General features: G+C 41.3%; 2 protein-coding genes across 6 annotated transcripts in view; one reads left to right on the forward strand and one right to left on the reverse strand.

Moving 5' to 3' along the window:
* Positions 1–4,398, reverse strand: part of LOC136290425 (uncharacterized) — a 20,218-nt gene extending 15,820 nt beyond the window's left edge. For 2 of the 3 annotated variants that reach the window (XM_066184815.1, XM_066184798.1), the window contains exons 1-5: positions 3,755–3,842; positions 3,032–3,108; positions 2,063–2,131; positions 1,571–1,601; positions 398–457 (exon numbers count right to left, since the gene is read on the reverse strand). In XM_066184815.1, the coding sequence (XP_066040912.1) occupies positions 398–457; positions 1,571–1,601; positions 2,063–2,131; positions 3,032–3,082 (211 nt within the window). In that variant the 5' untranslated portion in view covers positions 3,083–3,108; positions 3,755–3,842. Of the gene's footprint in view, positions 1–397; positions 458–1,570; positions 1,602–2,062; positions 2,132–3,031; positions 3,109–3,754; positions 3,843–4,316 lie in introns of those variants that run through there. The other variant, XM_066184806.1, reaches the window with a different exon arrangement.
* Positions 4,024–15,105, forward strand: MSANTD3 (Myb/SANT DNA binding domain containing 3). 3 transcript variants are annotated; one of them, XM_066184852.1, is made up of 4 exons: positions 4,535–4,858; positions 10,351–10,654; positions 10,748–10,796; positions 12,057–15,105. In XM_066184852.1, the coding sequence occupies exons 2-4, from the start codon at positions 10,382–10,384 to the stop codon at positions 12,464–12,466; spliced, it is 732 nt and encodes a 243-aa protein (XP_066040949.1). In that variant the 5' UTR covers positions 4,535–4,858; positions 10,351–10,381; the 3' UTR covers positions 12,467–15,105. The 3 variants fall into 3 exon arrangements, with proteins under 3 accessions (XP_066040938.1, XP_066040949.1, XP_066040928.1); XM_066184841.1 differs by lacking the exon at positions 4,535–4,858 and adding an exon at positions 4,024–4,053 and having other exon boundaries at positions 10,351–10,796; XM_066184831.1 differs by having other exon boundaries at positions 10,351–10,796.
* Positions 15,106–15,499: the final 394 nt, after the last annotated feature.

Here is a 15,499-nt window from a genome sequence, read left to right on the forward strand (position 1 = left end):
TTTTTCACAGATTTACAGACTGTTCTGAGTTGGAAAGGGCCCACAAGGATCACTGAAGTCCTGTATAGGTGTCTGCTCATACATGGTCCCACATCACAAATTAAGTCAATTATTATAAAACACTACCCCACCAATCTTATTTCCACTCTTTTTAAAGCATTTGGGTTGCAAAAATTAAGCATTATTACAAAATACTACTGCAGACTGAAAGTGCAATGATCAGAAATGAATTCCCAATGACCTGCTAAGATCCGGACATCACTTGTAACATTGTACCTCAAAATTTTTTATTTCTTCCACTTATTTTTTCTCGAAGGTTGGGGGGGGGGGGGGGGGGGGGGGGGGGGGGGGGCGGCGCAGAGCAGGGGTTGTGGGGGGAGGCATTAAACATTCTTACCAAAACCAGGAGGTTTTGCAGGCATTTTCAACTTCTTCCCTGAGCAAATTTCTGTTTCAACTAAAAAAAAAAAAAAAAAAAAAAAAAAACCAAAAGAAAAGAAAAGAAGAAAATAAAAAAATCCCACAGAAATGGAAATAAAATTGTTAGCATAAAGAACAATTTGGTAAAATAACTAACTCCTTGAAAAAAACTCTTTAAGCTTCTGTTGACATGAGAAAATTATGTTTGAGTTAAGTTATGAACGCGTTAAGAGATTTTTTCACAGACTATTCTGAGTTGGAAGGGACCCACAAGGATCACTGAGACGTGTACAAGGACTGAACCTACGACCCTGGTGTTATTAGCACCATACTGCAAAAGATGGACAAAAAACATTCACACCAAACAACAACAAAGCTATTTAATGTCAGGCAATTCAATGAAGCAGGCAGAGAGGAAGATCAATCAAGTTCGAAGTCTCCAAACATCTCAGGGCATCCAGGAATTTCAGGACATTTATTTCAACAGCACACAGCTGACAAATATTTCATCACTTAAAATTCCCTTACAGTCTAAACAAAAATTTTCAGATCGGGTAGGTCCAATGACTGACTTGAACAACAACTTTCAAACCAAATTCTAGGAGTAGTGAACTGTAGAAACCTGAAAATACATTTTGGTGCATCATGAAACCAAATTAGGAGAATGATTGCGAATGTAGGTAGACTTTCCTTCTTCTGGAAATAGACCAGTTCACCAAGACTCAGAGAAGGTTTAACGATTTATTAAACCAATTAAAATATTAAAAAACCTTAATTAGCTGAAGCAAATTAATCCCTTTTCAAAAACAAATATAAAGAATATACAGCATTTTTATATGCTTTAGGAAGCACAGGGGTTTTAATTATATTTTAAATTTTGATGGCCTCTAGTGTCTTGAATTTCTTAGGGTTTCTCAAAAATTTAATGTAGGTGATTTTTAGTATTCTAGCTAGCACTTGTTAATCAACTTTGCATACCTCTTGCTTACATTACTGATTGATTAGGTAGTTATTAAAAAACACAAGACGGATCTTAAAGCACAGGTCTTGAGAAAGTCTTTTTCTCATTTGTTTCAAAAACAACTACATTGGGGTGGGGAGAAAGATGCAAGTACAGAACACAGCAGGAAGCAAAAAATCTTGCACTTACACATGCCATGAGCTTTCAATGCTTCTTCAATCTAAATCACCAAATCATCAACCAACAAAGAAGAAAGACATTTAAGAGTCAAAAACCAACAATACAAAGCTTTGATTATATATAAAGTAAGTTGGATTAATACCAACAGCATAGACTATCTCAGGTGAACAATTACATGAAAATCAAAAAAGAAAAACATCCCTTTATCTTCTGGAGATTGTCTATGATTTAAGTAATTCCATTCTCCCTTTATTAACAGCCATGTATTCCCATGTATTGTCTTTACCAGACATTAAGTTGTACCATTTTCTGACAGGACTAATGTACAAAACCGAGTTCTGCTTTATCATGGTAGAGAAGACAGTAAATTAGCAGAACTAGTTAAATATCTGAAATTGCATGTTTCAACACCACATGAAAAACTAGATTTCAAACCCCATAATCTATTGCTAAATAAATTGGTAAAATCTGACAAAAGGTGCACTCAAAAACTGATCTTACCGCCTTGTGTTTTGCTCCAAGGAAGTGAGTCTGCAAGTTTAATGCAGAAGAACACCAGATTTTGCAAATCTACATAAAAGAGAAGTGTTTCTAGCATTGCACACTGAACAAGAGAAATAAAATACCACTGATACCAAAACAGATCTACAATCAAACTGTTGGTATAGTTTATGTTCTACAAAAGTACTACTACTTCAAAGACAAACTAGAGCAGCCTCCTAAAACTGAATTTTATAAGGCTCCAAAGCCACCAAAAGCCAGTGGAATGAACCAGAGTCTCCACGTCATGTAAGAATTTCAGATGCTCCAGAACTCTGCAGCTATCTCGTAACACTTACTGTGTGGGCATGTGTGGATGAGTGAAGACAGATCCAAGACCTTCCTCGCACACTCCAGAGGAAGGGTGAGACACAGCCACGGCATAACTGTGACAAGCCAGGACACCTGCCTGAGGTGAGCCAGTTCCCCTCAGCGCTGCACCTACACTAACACACTTACTCTGATCAGTTCGGGGCCTGCCTCACTCACTCTGGAAAACTCCCCTTTCACAGCTATTTTATGCCTGGGCCAGTTCAGAACGGGGGCAGGCTAGGTTTAAACTCATACGAATGAACAGCAGCAGCCTATTTTCTTCTCCTCTTAAAATCCCAGTACGCTTAAAAAAACCAAACAGCACTAAACCTGACAACCAGAGAAATCAGGATTTTTTGTTCTGAGCAGGATGTACACTTAATCATTCACTTTTTAAAAGAATACCTTTATTTAGAGACATAATATTATTCATTTTAATAAGAGATTCTTAACACCCATTCAAGTCAAACATGACAAAGTCACCAAAATAAGTTCAGCTCCAGTGCTACTTATCAAGCTTGCTCAAGAGAGGAAAAGAACATTCACACTTGGTTTAATACAATTTTGTTCCACGAAAATCACTTAGTATTAGTTACAATTTTAGTAAGTAATACTTACATTGCAGTAAAAGGGGTTTACTTGCTTCTTTATGTCATTTTCAGGCTCCATATTCTGTCTTTAGATGGTAAAAACCTCTAGGAAAATTGCAGAAAGATTGCAAACTGTTGTTTCAGCTTCATAAAATTATTTACATTTTTGTTCTGCCTATATGAAGGTTGGGCACATGCCAGCTTTAACTTGTGCCTCGCCTTGAGTTATATTCAACCTTTAAATTTCCAAGCTAATGATCCTATTTTCAACTGGAGAGCAAAACTACAGCATGGAAAGAAACAATTGTTCTCTGCGAGCTTCCCTCGGGAAACATTAACGTCAGCAAAAGATTACGCAGAACAAAAACTAATGAAACAAATCTGATCCGGAACATTTCAAGCTTCCCCCTTCTTTCCTGGGACAGGACTGCGCGCATGGGCTGGGACAGATGACACACACACACATCGGGAACAGCCAGCACGCAGTGCCCGAGGCGTGCCTGGGGAGCAGGAGGCACACGGCGGGGTTTGGGAAGAGGGACACGCTCCCACCCGGACCGCAGCGGCGAAGGAAGGGGGGGAAAGTTAAGGAGGGAGAGAGAGAAAGGAGCGAAGGAAGGGAAGCAGGGAGGCCCCGAAGCTCCAAGCCCCACGCCAAGAGCGGCGCCACGCGGGAGAGCGCCCTTCCCGGCACTTGCAGCACCGCCGGGGCCGGGAGAGCGCCGGGCCGCCGCCGCTGCACACAACTCACCCCGGCGGGCCGGGCAGCGTCCAGAGCCCGGAGGAGCGGCGATCGCTCCCCGCTGCCGCACCGGCACCACCGACCCGGTTGTGGCGGGAACTGCGCCACGCCGGGCGCGGAAGAGGCACGGAAGGGTGCCGGGAGCCCGACCGGGCCGGGGCACGCCACGAGGCGCCACCGCGGGCCGAGAGCCCGGCGCCGGCGGGCGGGGACGGGGACGGAGCAGCCGCGGCTCCCCCGGCCCTTCCCGCGGCCGCCGCTGGGGGCGCCGGCGCGCAGGCGCGTACGGCTGCCGGGCGCTGTCGGAGGTAAAGCCCGAGCTGGGTCCCCGGCCGCCGCACCGGGGCGGGGATTGCCCTATCCCTCTCCGCTCCGGGGCCCCGGGATCGGGATGCGGCTGAGCACGCCTCCCTAGGGACGCGCGTCCCGGGAACTCCGCCCGCGCCCGGTGCAGGCAGGGCTGCCCATCCGCTCCCTTCCTGGCGGCCGCTGGGTGTTCGCACGCCGCTCCGCACAACACACACAAACGCGCGCATTTCCCCGCGGCCGCCTCCCCGCAGCGCCGCCGCACCTGCAGGCGCGGGATCGCCCGGGCCGGCTGTCCCCGCGGCACGGCGGTGTCCCCGCGGCACGGCGGTGTCCCCGCGGCACGGCGGCGTCACTCCGGGAGAGGCCGGCGCCGCGCCGCCCGTGCTGCGGCGAGCGGGAATCCAGCGCGGAGTTTGCGGAGAGCTGGAGGGAGCGGTGCCGGCGGCCTGCGGGCGGGGAGGTGAGGGAGGCGGGGAACGAGGGAGGGAGAGAGCCGAGAGGCGCTTTGTTACGAGGAGCCGGCGGGGCCGCAGGGTGGGGTTGTCCCCGCCGCCGGCGCCCGTCCCCGCGGGCGCTGGGTGACAGCGGCCGCCCGCCGAGCCCCCCCCGCCGCCGCGGCTGATGCCCCCGCACCGCGCCGCAGCCTTCGAGCCCGCCCGGCGGGGAGCGGCCGCCTTTGTGGAGCCGGGACCTGCTCTCCTTTCTCCTTCAAGCAGAAGAGGAGCTAGCAAGGAGATATTAAAAAAAAATAAAACCCACCAGGCTCGAGTTAATGTTTGAGAAGTTCGGGTGCGGGAGAGTCTGGTAGGATTCCTCTATTATGCCTATTTTTTGATGGATTTCAGGCAGTCGTTCGGAATAACAACCTGCGTCCATTACCTTGCTTGCGGGAAGTGCTTTGGATGCCCTCCATAGGTAGCGGGATGACCCGCTTAAAATCTGTATCCATATGATACAGATATGTATATATTTTAATACATTTCTATGTACAGCTGTATAAAATTTGACAGGAGAAATTTGGGTAAAGTACTCTGAATTTTACTAATAGATTGTCTTGTTTGTTTGCTGGATGGTCCATGATAACTATTCATTTGTATTAAAGCGTGGGGGGAGAGCACCCAAGGAGATGGGATTTTTAAAAATCTGATCAAAACACATTTTCTGTATAGATCTCATTCATATTTGCAATGTTATCTTAATTACCGAGTGATTTCAAGTCTCAAGGTAGGCAGCGTCAGGCCTGAAACACTGATGGAAGCTCAGTGAGGAAAACCTAACATTTGAGGAAGAACACAGTTTACTGCTGGTTCTGTCATTCAAACGAAATATAAACCTGTTGTAACTAGTTTGGGTCATTGCATTTCCATCCCTTTCTTTCACCCTCAAGCACTGGATGAAAACGACAGAATTCTTATTGATTGATTGATTGATTGATTGATTTCCAGTGTTATTAATTAGTGGCTATCTTTAGAATTTCACCTGCAATTTGTGTTAGAGACATGAATTTTATTTTTATCAATCCTTGAATATTTCTGATAGTAATTCTGTTGGCACTGGTCAGTGAACTTCATTTTCATCCCATAAGTGACCACAGTTTGCTAACAAACTGGTTTTTTTGGATTTGGTTAGTGTAACCTTTTTAACATTTGGGATAATTCTTCCACCATAACTTTCTCTCTGCATTTTCTTATGCCTAAAAAATATTTTGTGGACTAAAACTGCTCACACATGCCAACTTAAATAGATTTTTTTTTCCTTTTACTGGGCTGCTTTGCAACTAATTGGAGCTTGGGTGTCTGTTTAGATGTGTGCAAGCAAAATAATGCATGTGTGAACATACGTGCATTTCCTAACTTGTGTAATTTTTTTCAAGCTATCCTTCCAGCAAATCACATCACATGCCTTACAGTCTTTAAAAGAAGAATGATGCACAACACTTCACAGTAAAGATGAGGAGCTGAGAGATATTTCTGTTATCTTAGAGCTGCAGAGGTTTGTGTGAGAGGACAAATACTTAGGACACTGCTTTTTTTTAAGGCAAGTTGTGAATTGAATCGTGCCAGGAGAAGATATTTAGGATAAAATGTTTTCTTACTGCTTGTGTCTTGGAGCCTAGGCACCTGTAAGAGTGGAAGAAGCTTTCCAGTCTTTGTTTCTTAAAATTTACTCTGCAACTGTCCTCATGTGCCCACACAAATCAATCCACTTTACAGGATGACTTATGCACTGTAAACTACTTTGATTTCAGCACAGATTCCTACCTGCTAAATTATATCCCAGGCATATGTCCTGGAAAGACTGCTTAGCCTCAAAATGGAAATTCTGTGGGCTTGTGAGAGTCCTTTCTCATATTCTGCAGAGGAGCCAGTGGGCTGCAAGAAGGTGAATAATAAATATGCATAAAGAAAAACGAGGTGAATATAAATACAGGGTGGTGTTTTGACACAACTTCTCAGTTTTCTAACTTTTGAAATCTCAGAGTGCTTTCTTGTTCACCTAATTGCAAATGGGCTTTAATACATTGAAGAAAGTAGGCTAAGCATGTAAGAGCTTGAGTCTTCCAAATGTCTTTTCTTCTGTGTATTAAACTGCCCACACCGGTTCTTGAGTTCCTTTATGCATCCTAGATCATAATCCTGGCTTCTTCACAGAAGGGACACAAGTAGAGTGTGTATGTTTAGGAAACAAATACTAGGAATGTAATTAGTGGAAGGAAAGACCAATATATTCTTCTCAGAGTAGGACTTATGTTTCCCTTCTTTAATGTTTAGTATTTGAACTTACAACTGGGGATCTCCGATGTTACCACAGTAAAAATAATGGAAGTAAATGATAGTGTGGTATTAAAGTGATACTTAAATTTGCTCCATCCATGAAAGATGAGCTTTTATTCTAGTACATAATTTGTTATTATATCATAAGTCATATTTATAAATGTTTTAGATATTTACTGACATCAGCTGATCTCGGCCAGTCTGTGGAGCTAGATATTTAGCACCTGGAATCTAGAAGTCCTAGTAACATTGTTTAACTTTTTGAATGTAGTCTCCAAAGTTCTGAAAATCCAGCTTTTCTAAATAAAGGGATTTTTTAAACATAAACATGTAATAATTTTTTTGTCTTGGATTCTCTCACCTGTTCAAAACTAGAAGTAAGATTTACATGCATCAGTGGAAGGTAGAATCAGTCCTTTCTAATCACATGGAGTGATCCTGGTTTTTCAGGCCTTGCCGCTTGCTGGTGGGACTGCATTTCATCCCATTCCTTGGTGGAATTGAGGCTAAGATAAAGAACCAATATTTAGTCCCAAGAATTTCATTTCAGCAGCTGTCCAAAGCAACTTAATGGTTAGGAATGGTGCAATAAGTATGTAAGTTAAATAGATTAATAGATAGAATACTATTCCATTTTAGGTTTCTTTTATGTGTTTTCAGAGTGGTTTCGTGGAGTGAACTTGCCAGTTTTCAGTATTTTTGCTAGGATGTCAATTTCCTGACTACTTTTTTTTTTTTTCCTAATTTGTGTTTTATTTAAGGAGCTCCTGAAGCGGAATCACTTTTATTAGACCTAGACAATGTAATAACTGGTATGAAATGAAAGAAGTTTCTTTACTAACACCTAGTTTGTTCTGTGGGATTATAGCTGTTTAAGAATTCCTGTCACCAACATGGGAGGTGACTTAAGTTTTCACAGACCATAAAAATAACTTGATACAGTGTGACAAAGGAAATATTGGATCAAGAAACTGTCTTCCTTATGCTCAGGCACCCCCCAGCTGTCTTCCTTCTTCCTCCTTTTGCTTTCATGTAAAATAAAGTAGCCCTTCTATGAGCAGTAACACTATTACGTTCTGGTTTCCTATGCATCTTTCCCTTAGTTCCCTAAATCCCATGTGCTGCAAACATTTCAGCTTTCCCATGTCCTTGTGACTCCAGGATTTGGTAAGAGGGAGCAGAACTGTGACTATCCAGCGCCCACGTAGGTGCCAGCTGCCCAGTCAGGACGAGGCTGGAGATAACTCAGTCAGGCACTGACAGAAAGTGTAAACCAAGTGTTTGCTGCCTTTTCCAGTAGGGGAACAACTTAGGTACTGACGTGACCTAGACTATTACTTATTTCTATTCACTTTGCTTTAGTTTTGCTATTCCAGGCTTTGTTCCACTGTGTCCCCTGTTCTTTGACTCCTTGGTTTTGTTGGTGTCATGGTTTAACCCCAGCCGGCAACCAAATACTGTGCAGCTCTTGCTCACTCCTTCCAGTGGGGTGGGGAGGAGAATAAGAAAAAAATGTAAAACTTGTGGGTTGAGATAAGAACAGTTTAATAATTGAAACAACATAAAATATAATAATAACATTAATAATATTTGTAATGAAAAAGAGAGAGAGAGAGAGAGAGAGGAAGAAAACTTAGGAGAAACAAATTATGCACAATACAGTTCCTCACCACCTGCAGGTCCCGGCCAACTCCCTCCTCATTTATACACTGAACCTAACATTTTGTGATATGGAATATCCCTTTAGCCAGTTCAGATCAGCTGTCCTGTCTGTGCTCCTTCACAGTTTCTTGTGCACCTGCTCTCTGGCAGAGCATGGGGAACTGAAAATCCTTGACTTGGAATAAGCATCACTGAGCAACAACTAAAACATCCATGTGTTATCAGCATTATTCTGTCTAAATCCAAAACACTGCACTGTACCAGCCTCCAGGAAGAAAATGAATTCTGTCTCTGCTGAAACCAGGACAGCTGGGCTTTGTGATATTTTATGGGCTGCTCAAGAGAGCTGCTGTTTTTATGTCAGACTTGAGTTCTCATTTCGATATTAGCTTGTCTGTTAGTTTTCTTTTTAAATATAAGTAGTTACCTTTACTGAAAGAGAGGGAATAACTGTAAGTAGTTAGATGTTTGGAGGAAAGGAACTACAACAATGGCACAACGAAAGTCCTAGTGCAGTGGAGTTAAGGAAAAATATATCGAGAATAGGAAACCTGAAGATGTTATCTAGTGCATCATCAAGGAATGTTATGAGAGAAGTAGTAGAAACAATGGGCAAAAGACTAGAAAATGAAGTTTGGGAGGGTCCTAGACTGTTAGGAATATGAGTCAGTATATATGTTGCATCGCTGGGTTTAATGATTAAAAACAAAAGAAATGAGAGCTGAGGCAGCATTTCTGCCCAAAATCTAAAAGTAATTTGAGCTACACAGTTACAGCAGAAAAGAAGGGGGAGAAAAGTGTGAAAAGGTAAAAGAAGCAAAAATACACTTTGTTTCACAGTCATATGTTGTTAACTCAAGGCAACACTGCTTTTTTTTGGTTTTGTTTTTGGTTTTTTTGCTTTTGTCTTTGTCTTAATGGCCAAGAATTTTCTGTTATCAGCTACCTTTTTCTTATTGACTACTTTAGTGCTGGGCTTGAGAAGAGAGGTGGTGGCTGACATGGTGGAAGGGTATCACAGTGGCTGTGTTGAGTAAGCTCAAAACTCTTTTTAGCCTGGTTGTTTGGCTGCCCAGAGTGACCAGCAGCACAAGTGCAAGGAAGGGCCACCAGTCAAGGGCAAAGGACCTGTACCTTCCACGTGGTTGATTTCTGCAGTTATTTCTTGTCTCCTTGCAACTCATGCTGCTTCTCGATATTGTAATACAGGTCAAAGTCCTGCTGCCTACTGGATATCAGCTGGGGGGGCTGAGCATGTGGGAGAATCAGGATGACAGGTTTTTAAAAAGATAACTTCTTACTATTATTGGTCATACAGCTTTCAAATATTGTAGAGAAGGGATAAATTAGTTATACACGATCAGCAAGGACAGAAGAGGGTATTTTGCATATCAAAGGAAACCTAAACATGCTGGAGGTGGCTTTAGATGTAAACCTGAACCTAGTGAGGGCTGGATTTTGAAATTTGTTCCTAATTTCATTGCTTGGAAAACTTTCTGGGAGGAAAAAAGTGCAATGAACAGGAAAATAAGATACTAAAAGCAAGACACCAAATAAATACTGAGTATTTTGTATCAAGACAAATTGTAACAAAGACAACTATTCATTATAGTCTACTTCTGGCACTGTGTATCCACTAAAGTGGCAACACAAACCAGCAAGTAATTGTATTATTTCTTACCTGATCATTCCATTATGTACTCTAGGACTACTCACAAGCTATTCTGGGAAATAAAATCAATCAGAAGCTATGCTAAGGAGGGTTTTTTTGCTGAAACACTGATACTGCAACCAGTTCTAATTTGTGTTTGGTTTATTTTTTTCTTTTTTTTTTTTTTTCTTTCATCACTGTTTTCATAGGAATTGTGTCTTCTTGGAGAAACAGTAGAAAATGCAAAACGAAATAATAAAGCCTGCTAAATACTTCTCAGAAGTGGAGAAGAGTGTGCTGCTTGCATTAGTTGAAAAATACAAATACGTGCTTGAATGTAAAAAAAGCGATGCAAGAACTATTGCTCTGAAGCAACGCACCTGGCAAGCACTCGCTCATGAATATAATTCACAGCCCAGTGTATCACTGCGAGACTTCAAACAGTTAAAGAAATGCTGGGAAAATATCAAGGCACGGACAAAAAAGATAATGGCACATGAAAGGCGGGAGAAGGTAAAAAGGAGTATTAGTCCACTTATAAATACTCACATCGTAGGGAAAGAGAAGATTGCCAGCATAATGCCTGAGCAAATGTACTTTTTGCAGAGCCCACCAGAAGAAGACTCTGAATATCAGCCTGATGCTTCTAGTCAAGGTACAAATGTTGCTGTAATGATGTGAGTAGCATTGCTTTGTATGTGATTTTGCCAGTGATTCTTTTTCAAATCTCTCCACTTAGCTGTGACTGCTGAATATAGAAAAGTAATTTCGGAGCTATGACATTACAAGGCTCTGAGTATTTCCCTAGGCCTCCGGGAGTTAAACAGGTGTGAGGTTTTTCACAAATTTTTTCATCTGTTTTTGAAATATCTGCTGCATTTTGGCAAGCATCACAGTTGCTGGCATGCTGTCATCCGCAAGGATATCTTTATAATTTTTAAAGTATCATTTGGCTGGTTTAAAAAAACAAAAAAAAAGCCACCAGCAGCAAATTGATACACAATTGCCTGCTGCAAGAGTTCCCTGTAGGTCTTTCCTCCTTTGTTTTCAAGGACTAAAAAGAGTATGCAGAACCAGCCATATTTCACACTGTAGTCCACACTGGAGAATGGCCTTTCTGAAGAAGTTCAGCACTACATTCTTCTTTGTTTGGCAAGCATACCCAGAAGGAGTAATTTAATACCAGAAGGGAGGGTGGCTACAACAGTTTCTTGCAAATTTTATTTTGTCAGGATCTCACACAAAAGATTGTCCTTGCTCAAAAGACAACAGCAGCTACACTGTTAGATAACATTCTTAGAATGTCTCTTCCATAATTGTATTTACCATAAGTAATCATTTGGATTCAGATTGGAATGTAGTTTGAGACCCTTATTTGCAGTGGTAACTATTCTGGTCCCTGTGTAGTCTCTTTTATTTGAATTGGTAGGGCCTTCTCAAAGTTAGAATAATAAGATTTTTTCCTAAAAATATACACTACTGTGTTTATGACATCTACAGCAGGAATAAGGAAAGAACAAGATGCGTTCTTCCTAGTATTTCCTCAGTCTTTTGATATTCATGTTGATACAGTTTCACCTGACACTTAGATCTTTCATAAAAATATTGCAAGTCACGTATGGATTTAGCTTAAATGGCTGCATTAAGGTTTTGCTCCAGGCTCAGCCACCTAAATTCAGGTGTCCACTTACAAGTGTCTACATTCATTTTAGTCTTCTGAACTCCCACTGTAGCCTTGGAGGTCTTTCAACAGAGCCCCAAGTGATTCTGTTCAGCCCATTATGCCCTTAGAACTCCATTATGTAGTGCTTTGCTACTGGAGCACAAGGTTTAGATGCATGTGTCAGTAACTTATAACATTTCTGTTTCTTGAAGTATGGGAAGAGAATAATACTTCTTCTTCTTTTGTTTGCAGAGTCATTTGTTGTGTCAAACAGAGAACTTTGTGATGAAGACAAAGAGCTAGTACATTTTCCAGTGTGTGAAGGCACCTCCCAGCCTGAGCCTTCGTGTTCTGATGTCAGAATAGCGGCAGATAAGAACTACAGAAGCAAAGCATCTCAGGAAAGTGCTCTGAAAAAGATGCATGAGGAAGAACATCATCAGCAAATGTCGATTTTGCAACTCCAGTTGATCCAAATGAATGAAGTTCATGTGGCAAAGATACAGCAAATAGAAAGAGAGTGTGAGATGGCTGAAGAAGAACACAGGATAAAAATGGAAGTGCTAAATAAAAAGAAAATGTATTGGGAGAGAAAACTGCAGACCATTACAAAAGAATGGCCTGTATCATCCTATAACAGACCCTTTCCTAATTCACCTTAGAACACAGAAGGGCAAAGAGTCAGTCTGATTTAGCACATTTATGAGTAACACGCACTGGAAAGAGGGTTTTCTACTGTGAATGTACAGTGACAGGATCGGTGCCTGGCTGGTAGTGAACACACTATGACTCTTAATGTTTAGGGCAACAGCAGTATAGTTCACCAAGAGGAAAACTCTGCTGTTCATTTGTAGGTAGTTCTGATTTGTTTAACTCACAGACATGCACAGTGTTCTAAAATGTGGACGTATTTTCCTCTCTCAGAACACCCTTGATCCTTGTGAAATTTAAGGTACTCTGGGTATTCTTACAGTGGGTGTTCCTAAGAAAACTTAACAGCTTTAAACATCAGGCTGTAGTGTTTGTTTTGCTTTCTATCTCTTCCTATCTACTATTTCCCAAATGAAGGCAAGGTTTGGAGTTGCTCTCTGCTATTGAGACAAAAGGTGATTGACAGCTATTAGTTGGTCATTATGCTGAGGCTTAGGGAAAATAAACTAGTTAATACAGTCCATAACTTATTCTTCACAGAAGATGTGAAAATGAAGGATGTAGCAAGAGGGCCACTGTAGTAACAGCCCTCTCCTTCTGAAGAACAGTAATGTTTCCCAGCTGGTTGGCTGACTGAGAGAATGGTTGTGGAATAGCCCTCCAGTTGTTTGAGCCTTGATACTTGAGGAGTTAAAAAGAAGGTGACTTCTTCCTCAAAAGCCACTGTGCTTGTTCTTTCATTTCTAGGCCCATCTTGTATTGAAGCAGAATACCTAAACAGGAGGGTCATGCTGATGCCAGCACTGTGTGCTGTTCACCTGAAGTCATTCTGAGGGGAAGAGCTTTTTAAGAATTCATAAAGCTCTCAAAATGCAGTGAGCCAGCCAGTCCATTGGCAAAGTCTCTCTGTATTTTCCTATGCAATACTTGATGGTGTAGCAGCTAGCTTGATTATTTCTCCTTAGCTAGAAGAAAAGACTAAGGCTCACCCTCTTTTCCTTCTCATAGGGTGGGAAGCAGTTCAAGGGAATCATTCCTGTCTTGAAGCACTGTTCTGTTATGTTTTGTTCTGTCCTGTGTGTTATGGTGGTGTGTTTCTTGCCTTTGCTGTCAGTGAGGAGTGATGGACATGATTTGTATGAAGGCATTCACATGAAGGTCCCCACAGATTTTGGACGTCCAGAATAGTAGATAATAGGAAAGCACAAATAAAGATAATCTTTACCCTGGCAATCATTTATTCTAGTGGGGCAAGGGTTAAGAAAATGTGGAATGCAGAACCCTGCAAGGATTCATAAGAACTTCTGGTGTGTGAAAACCTGTTTTACAGGAAGGTGTACAACCGTCATTTGAAGCAGTGAGAAAAATTAACAAAACCATAAATTTTCATTGAAGAATCTGAGTATCACATTATTCAATAAAGTATTTTCAGATCATGACTCCTGAGGGCAAGTCCATACTGTGAGCAATGTGTTCAAAGCAGAGTATATAACAAGGCATACATTCCTAGTTACACTCCTGTCTCTTTCCCTGGATGTCCTTTCTGGTGAAGTGAGTTCATTTTGGTTTTGTTTTAGATTAAGTATGGTTTTGTGTGTGTGTGTGTGTGTGTGTTTTGACCTGCTTTCACTGCTGGTGATTCATCTTTGCAAACACTGCCATTATCAACCACAGGACTCGCTGTGGTTAACAGTGTGGTACCTGTGCTACTTCCTTAAATGTGCTAAAACCAGCAATCACAATGGAGCTATTTATTACAACTCATTTTACATGACAGAGAAAAAATTGCTGGGCTGCTGCAAGATAAAAAAAGAATAGGGCCTGGGTGAAATCTGAAGACAGATATTTTTGACTACAAACTCAAAATCCTTATAAATTTGCTGTGTGAAGAAAGTGCAGGAATTCCAAAGAAGGATGTTGTTACGGGCATTTTTATTTTTCTGGTGAATGGAAACACTTTTGGAAGGTATAATAACAGTAGAGACAAAAGAAAAGTAAACAAAAGTGAGGACCTTGTTCTGAGATTGCATTCTGTGGTCTGGAAGATTATTTGACTGGTTGTGACAATTGTTCAGGCACCATCCAGAAAAAAAAGACAGGGAAGACATTTGTCTTAACCTTGTGCACTTGTTCTAAGTGAAAGTAAATGGAAACCAGGTGTTGGAAGGTAATGAATGGAGACAATTTCAGCACTGTGAAGAGGGCAAGAACAGGGAGACAATCCAAGTCTAGACAGCCCTGTGAAATTTATTAAATAGTCAGAGAGGATCTCACAAAATGTGAGATAAGAGTAGCTTGAACTCCTGGAAGTTATACAGTTGCTCATGAAAGATTGTTTTATTTTTATATTTAAAAATCCTTTAAAATAAGCATGTTTTCAAACTGTACCAAGTGGACAATGCCTTGCTTCTTGGTATATTTTCATATTCTGAGACCAAAAGTTACAGTTTTTAGGCTGAACAATAGACCTTTTTAATTCAGGTTCTATTTAAAAGAAAGAAGATCATAAGAGAAAGATTAGAAAGAGCCAGATGACGGTATGAAAGAAAGAATGATCATTACATGCCTAGGAGAAGAATGGGAATGTTACACCTAACATAAATTATACAAGATGGTTTTGTGGAACAGGCAATAAATGGTTCACAAGTGACACAGGCTCTTGCTTTCCCATTTTCAGTTGACTGTTGGTGCTGTAAAATTGGTGATAAACACAGAAAAATGTAAAAGATCAACAGGAGGAAGTAAGTATCTCCTTGCCAGGCTTTGGCTTTATGAAGTGATCAATGTGATGGAATTGAAATTATTTGAGAAATTACTTTTGCCTTTGTTGTTGTCGCCATTACTCCTTCTGGTAGTAGGCTTTATCTTTTCTTGTGTTTGACTTTTCTTATATGTAATATAGCCATCTCAGACAATATGTCCATTTGCTTCTCTCCCCTTTTTTTCTAGCTTACATGGTTAAAATACACTCACATAATTGTGTTTTCCTCTTAATCATTTGGACAAGGTATACATGCATATTCTCCAGGTTTTTGCACAGATTG

This window comes from Chamaea fasciata, unplaced genomic scaffold (genome assembly GCF_029207755.1).
Source record: "Chamaea fasciata isolate MVZ Bird 193981 ecotype frontalis unplaced genomic scaffold, bChaFas1.0.hap1 SCAF_1, whole genome shotgun sequence".
NCBI lineage: Eukaryota > Metazoa > Chordata > Aves > Passeriformes > Sylviidae > Chamaea > Chamaea fasciata.

What these genes read in the sequence shown, in the direction of transcription:
- MSANTD3 (XM_066184841.1), top strand. Translation starts at nt 10,382, where the DNA reads ATGCAAAACGAAATAATAAAGCCTGCTAAATACTTCTCAGAAGTGGAG. An exon ending in GCCTGATGCTTCTAGTCAAG is followed by an intron (nt 10,797 to 12,056) that starts GTACAAATGTTG and finishes TTTTGTTTGCAG; the next exon opens with AGTCATTTGTTGTGTCAAAC.